Genomic DNA, 6,564 nt, shown 5'->3' on the forward strand with positions numbered 1-6,564 from the left:
GATCAGTTTAGGGAGAGGTCTGACGTGATATGTCAGATCCCCCGGGTAGCTACCTTCATTTTCCGAACAATCATTCTGGGAACTGAACAGTTGGCTGCTTTATAATTCTGTGTGTCTAACGCGACATCCATTTTTTGGGTGTGGAATTCTACCGGTACCCGTGGCTGTAATTTTTTTTGCAAATCAACCAATACAAGTATTTGGATGCATCTTTCGTACGTATAACATTATAGGTGTAAAATGTAGAAAGAAGTGTGTTCCCTGTTATTAGCTCAGTATCAAGCCACAAAGTCTAGTGACAGTATCTGGCAAATATGTTTATGAGAACGACTAAAAACGTAGATTAAACAGTCTGGTATACCTGGCAGTATGTATTTAATATATTTTCATTTTATGTTGCTTGAAAAAAAATTAATATTTAAGTTACACCATTCTCTCACTCACTCATCCTCGCCGCTTGTCATTCTTCGCTTCTTACACCATTATAGACTATGATATGCCTGCTTTAAGAGGGATTCTTAAGAAAAAAAAACATGGAAGGGCTTTGCTACCTCCAAGCAATGTTAATCAGTGACAGTCAAAATAGCTTCGGTAAATTTTCTTTGTAATCAGAATATGCTTTAGCTACATCCGTGCCGCGAGAGTCATTTGAATGAGAAACACTGTACTTTGAAATGCACATCATTCCTTTGTTATAGAGAAAATGTTCTACAAGCTGAAGACGTTCCTGGTGTTTCTGCTCATCATCTTGGTGACGAAAGCTGGTCCAACCACAGCCTGTAGCTGTTCAACATCTTGTGTTTGCACTGGTGAAGGCCTCAGAAGTGTCCCTAGACATCTACCCCCAGGTATCGATGCGCTCGACTTGAGGAGCAATCGCATCGCAAACATTAGTCAGTCTGATTTATCAAGGTACAGGGGATTAACCATATTGGTCCTGTTCAACAACACGATAGGACACATCCAATCTCTTGCATTTTCAAAGTTAACGAGTCTCACACAGTTGAACCTTGGTAGAAACGAATTAAACGACATTCAGGCTGGTACATTTTCAAACTTAGCTGAGCTCAAAATGTTAGTCCTGTTTAGCAACAAGATAACTTACATTCGGAAAGGAATATTCCTTCATCTGCCTAAACTTATAGATTTGGACTTGCGATACAACAAGATAACTGGCATTCAGCAAGATGCATTTCAAAACCTACTCCAATTGAAAAACATTTTCATTGAGTGCAACGATATAACTTACGTTGAATCCGGTGCATTTTCCAATTTGCCCCGACTGTTACGTTTGGGTCTAAACACCAACAATATAACTGTTATTCAAGGCGGAGCATTTTTAAAAACATCACAGCTCCAATACTTGCTAATGTCCTACAACCACATATCCTACATCCACTCTGCCGTACTATCAGACTTACCTCAGTTAAAAGAGTTGGACCTGTACCAAAACAAAATTGCTTCTATTCAGACTGATACTTTTAAGGATTTACCTCATCTCCAATTCCTGTACTTAGCCAACAATGAGATAACTGAAATTCAGCCAGGTGCATTCTCCAATGTACCAAAGCTCAAAAAGATCCGTCTAAAACGCAACAAGATAACTACTATTCAGGTCGGCTCATTCTCCAATCTACCAAGACTAAAACAACTTTTCCTGAATTCCAACATGATCACCACTATTCAGGTTGGTGCTTTCTCAGATTTATTCCAGCTCCAGAAATTGGACCTGTCCTCAAACCGATTAACATACATTCCACTTGGTACATTCCAAAATCTACCAATGCTGAAAAAACTGTCCCTGTCCTCCAACAAGATTGCGAAGATTATGTCTGCTGAAATTTCCAATCTTATCCAACTCGATACACTGTCCCTGAGTGATAACAATATAAAGGTATTGCCCGGATATGATGAGATGTCATTGATCTCCAATGTAGCTCTTCACAACAATTCCTGGCAGTGTGACTGTAGAATGGTTCCCTTCAGGCAAAAGATGACTGGGTCTGCTTCATTTGAGAAACAGATCATATGTGAGAGGCCTAGTCATTTTCTTGGACACAGACTTCAAGATATAGAACCTAAAGACCTTATCTGTGTTGAACCAAGAATTTTGAGCTTTATCGTAGTCGAGAACAAGACATTTATACAAGGTGACACAGTTCGTTTGGTGTGTGAAGTTTCGGGCCTTCCGACACCAGACATAACAGTCACCCTGCCAGATGGACTGAATGTAACTGTTGGGACAGTTGGGAGAGTGACAGTGGAGTTAAACGGGACCATCACGATACAAAATATTGTTACGTCAGATGATGGTCTGTATGTTTGTACGGCAGCAAATCATGTAAGCTCTACATTTGCAACGTTGTTATTGTCTATTATTGTCCCAGTGGAACCATCAATTAGCCCCTCTTTTCCCACTGACAGTATCAAAAGTAACGGTGACTGGACACTCGAGAACACGTCTGTAGGTACTAAAACAATAGTTGGAGTCGGGATATTCCATGTAGCATTGATTACAGCTTTAATAACTATAACTCGTATGGTTAGGCGTAGAAAAACTAACAAAAGGCTTCATGACAACAACATCAATGCAGGCACCACTGTAACAGTACCCGGGGGTTACAATGAAACAGCATCCTCTGATACTGTGACTGGTGAAACCAATAGCGTATATGGGAATGATATTGAAGTAGCCATGTGTGCTGATTTGTCATCCATTAATGCATATGAGAATGATGATGAGGTAGCCATGTCTGCCGATTTGTCATCCATTAATGCATATGAGAATGATGATGAGGTAGCCATGTCTGCCGATTCTTCATCCATTAATGCATATGAGAATGATGATGAGGTAGCCATGTCTGCTGATTCGTCAGCCATTAATGTATATGAGAATGATGATAAGGTAGCCATGTCTGCTGATTCAGTATCTCAAGAACACATTAACGCGTATGAGAATGATGATGAGGTACCCATGTCTGCTGATTCTGTATCTCAAGAACACATTAATGCATATGAGAATGAAGATGAGGTAGCAAAGTCTGTTGTATCTGTAGGTAATGATCTCACTAACGTGTATGAAAATGACGATGGTGTAGCAATGTCTGCTGATTCGTCGGCCAATAACGCATATGAGAATGATGATGAGGTGGCAATGTTGGTTAATGAGGCAGCCGTGTCACCCATTAATGCATATGAGAATGATGATGAGGTAGCCAAAATTGCTTACCCTAAAGATAAGCTAGAGACTAATGCGTATGGGAAGGAGAACGAGGAGGCAATGTCTGCTGCTTCTCAGCCCATCTATGGGAACGAGAACGAGGAGGCAATATCTGCTGCTTCTCAGCCCATCTATGGGAACGAGAATGAGGGGGCACTATCTGCTGCTTTTCAGCCCATCTATAATAATGAGGATGGCAAAGTAGTTACAAGTGCCAACCTCTATAGCGCAAAAACAAATACCTGAGGTGGGCAATAAAAAAACAAAGCTTATTTTCAATAGCAATATTAGTCAGAAACATTATGATATTAATGATCATCGAACTGACAAACTAAATTACTAATAATGTCTTAAATGTGTAAAATATCTTTGAGTCGATGGAATTGTTACTTGTTTAACATTAAGTGTTTGCGCGTTGATTGGATACCAAAGATGTCCAAGGTTTAGTAAAGAGCATAGTTTCATTCCATACGGCAAAGTGGAAAAGATTTAACATGCATTGGCATAATACCGGCCGTAAGACTTATACCGGCCGATAAAAGATAATGGAATTTAAAGAGATCTACACATGCAACAATAGTTATTTCTGAGGTATACACACTTCAGACTAGGTGTCCAATACATCATTTACAAAGCATCGATTACAATGCATTCGAAGACAACAAGGCGAAAAGTTTTCAGTATCTTTTTCGGGACAGGCAGCTTGTCGTGGGACGAACACACTGTCGCATTCATTGCCAGATTTGTAGATCATAATTACACATGCTCACGGCACAAGACGAACATGATTCAACAGAAATCTTGAATTTCTGTTGGTGACCTACAACTCATGTAAAAGTGTGAAGAACCGTTGCATAATAGCCCGGATCTACGACTGAATGGGCAAAATTGAACGTACGCGGCCATTTTCCCGCCATTTTTATATCTACGCTAGCAGTAAAGTGTTACGTCACAGCGGTTGTGACCGACAAAAGTGAAATGAAAATTCTTGACAGTATACGTCCGTTTTCTCATGACATTTTGTATGCTCATGCAGGTTTATGTTTTATGCATTTACTAACAGAAAAGGAAGGAACATGGAGGATGTATAAAGGTACATAGCGACAGTTAATTGTGCCGTGTTTCTTCCGGCCGGTATTTTGTACCCCCTCCCAACCACGCGCCCGTTCGCCGTGTAATTCCGCGGCGTGTTACAGTTACGATATTACGCTTTTAGCAGGACAAGAGTGGCAGAAAAGTTACACAGAAGAAGTGGCAAGGGTAAGCTCTGACAGCAACATGTAACTGGAGAAAATGATGCGTTGACAATTTGTCAAATCAGTATGGCTAGAGAAATCGTCGTAAACGTGCAGGTATTATGATAATAGATGTTACATTTCTTATGTAACTTATAGTTGTGAATAGTTTTCAACACCTTATTGCAATTACGACAATCGCAATGTAACTATATATGTATACACATCCATATTTCTATATATCATTATATGTAAATACTTTATCTTTGGGGCCACATCGGAAGGCAGCCGGCAACACGTTTCAGTCACCTTACTCGTGTCAATTCTGACTAATTGACACGAGGAAGGTGACTGAATAGTTGTTTAAAAATATGTTTTGTGTACAAAGAATCTTGTTGTTCACTTTCTGCGTTTTCCTTATATGACCAGCGATCATCTTTTATCAAGCAATAACGTTTATCTCATCAACTTGATACCAAAGACGTACTAGTCCAAAACAAGGGCATTGAGTGGATGGAGAGTAGCTGCTTTTTTTTAGCATTTTACATTCTTATGTACTTATTAGCTTTATTTGTTCCTTTGTCATTATTGTTTAGACGACAATGAAATCACTTATGGCTGAATTTACCGAGCAATTCATTTCATTTCATTTATTAGAGTTAATGTTGGTGATTGTAATTAGGAACCATTGTTGTCTAAATTAACATTGGTCATGACAACAGTAAAGTATGACATTGTGAACATTTGATCCAATATTTAAAGATATATTAGAGTTGAGTATAGAAGCAATGTGAGTCACACTTTGATAAACTGTTTGCAACTTTATTTGACGATTTCTTTGTATCAATGTTATCTAAAGTAACTTCCCCCCAAGTTGAACCGTTGTATTGTATTGTATTGTACAGCATGTTTCAATGTGTTTCATAATGTATAAAGCACAAACATTACGTAATAAACTATTCACCAAAAACTTAACGTTGTTGAGGGATCACTTAGGTTAAAGCCAAATGACACACGTAACCAAGAGTAAGAAGGAAAGTGCGGATGGGATTTTTGGAACCTTTCAGATCACTTCTCTTTAGTGTCACAGCAGTGTCTACCTGTAATGTGCAAGATGGGAAACGTCGAAAAACAGTTTTTTTTAAGACGATGGGCGGAGGTATTGAGTCCATATTCATTGAAAGCAAAGCCTTGGCTACGATCCATATGCTACAGTTAGCTTCTTGGATCTTTTTCTAATGGTGAAAGTTTCAAGTGAAATGTGCCGATTACGCAACATGCACAAAATTTATAATATGCATCAATAAGAGGCCAAGACATTCATGATATAAAGAAATATTTCTTATGTGTGAAATGTTAGATAAATTAGGATTAGTGAGGGCCTCTCTCACTCATAAACATCATATTTCTTCATCTTCTCTCAGTCTGTATTAACATTAAATTAACCTCCACTGAATAAGTGCTTAAGTCTTTCTAGGTCGACATTTACCGAACAGTGGAAACGTTGATAAGTCTTCGGGAGGACCATGAAGGATAGTTATCAGTTAGAAATTGTAAACACTTAAAAATCTGTGTGAACAACATAATTGAAGCTTATTCTGAAAAAAAAAGTATTATATAGAATAAGAAAGTATATAAATAAGAATTAAAGGAATGAAAAAAAGAAACCAAGTTAAAATACCAAACAGTCGCTGCAAGTCAAATATTGGAGTTTAGATCTATGCTCGCAAATTCAAAACTCACACCATTCCTATGTGGGTGGACTCTAGTTTTTAAAGTACTGATATTCAGAATCAACGAAATATGTGTATTAACCCAATTCAGACCGGGCATTTGAGGCCCTCCACTTCTAAGTCCTCTAACTCTTAACCCTATTCAGACCGGGCTTAAATGGTCATCCCTGGACCGGGGGGGGGGGCGGCTTTTGAGGCCCTCCACTTCTAAGTCCTCTAACTCTTGAACGACGTGCCGTAGGGCCACCAAATTGTCAGGACATGATATCCACATAATATCTGACAAGTATATGACGTTTGACAAGTATTTGACGTTACGTTGACGTAAGATGACGTAATTATGACGTCATCAATTTGATTATAATGGCCGGACCCA

General features: G+C 38.8%; 1 protein-coding gene across 1 annotated transcript; it reads left to right on the forward strand.

Annotated features, from left to right (window-relative positions):
• The first annotated feature begins 1,369 nt into the window (after positions 1-1,369).
• Positions 1,370-3,466, forward strand: LOC118420162 (leucine-rich repeat-containing protein 24-like). Its single transcript, XM_035826873.1, has one exon. The coding sequence runs from the start codon at positions 1,370-1,372 to the stop codon at positions 3,464-3,466; it is 2,097 nt and encodes a 698-aa protein (XP_035682766.1).
• Positions 3,467-6,564: the final 3,098 nt, after the last annotated feature.

Source organism: Branchiostoma floridae, chromosome 7 (assembly GCF_000003815.2).
Source record: "Branchiostoma floridae strain S238N-H82 chromosome 7, Bfl_VNyyK, whole genome shotgun sequence".
Classification (NCBI taxonomy): Eukaryota; Metazoa; Chordata; class Leptocardii; order Amphioxiformes; family Branchiostomatidae; genus Branchiostoma; species Branchiostoma floridae.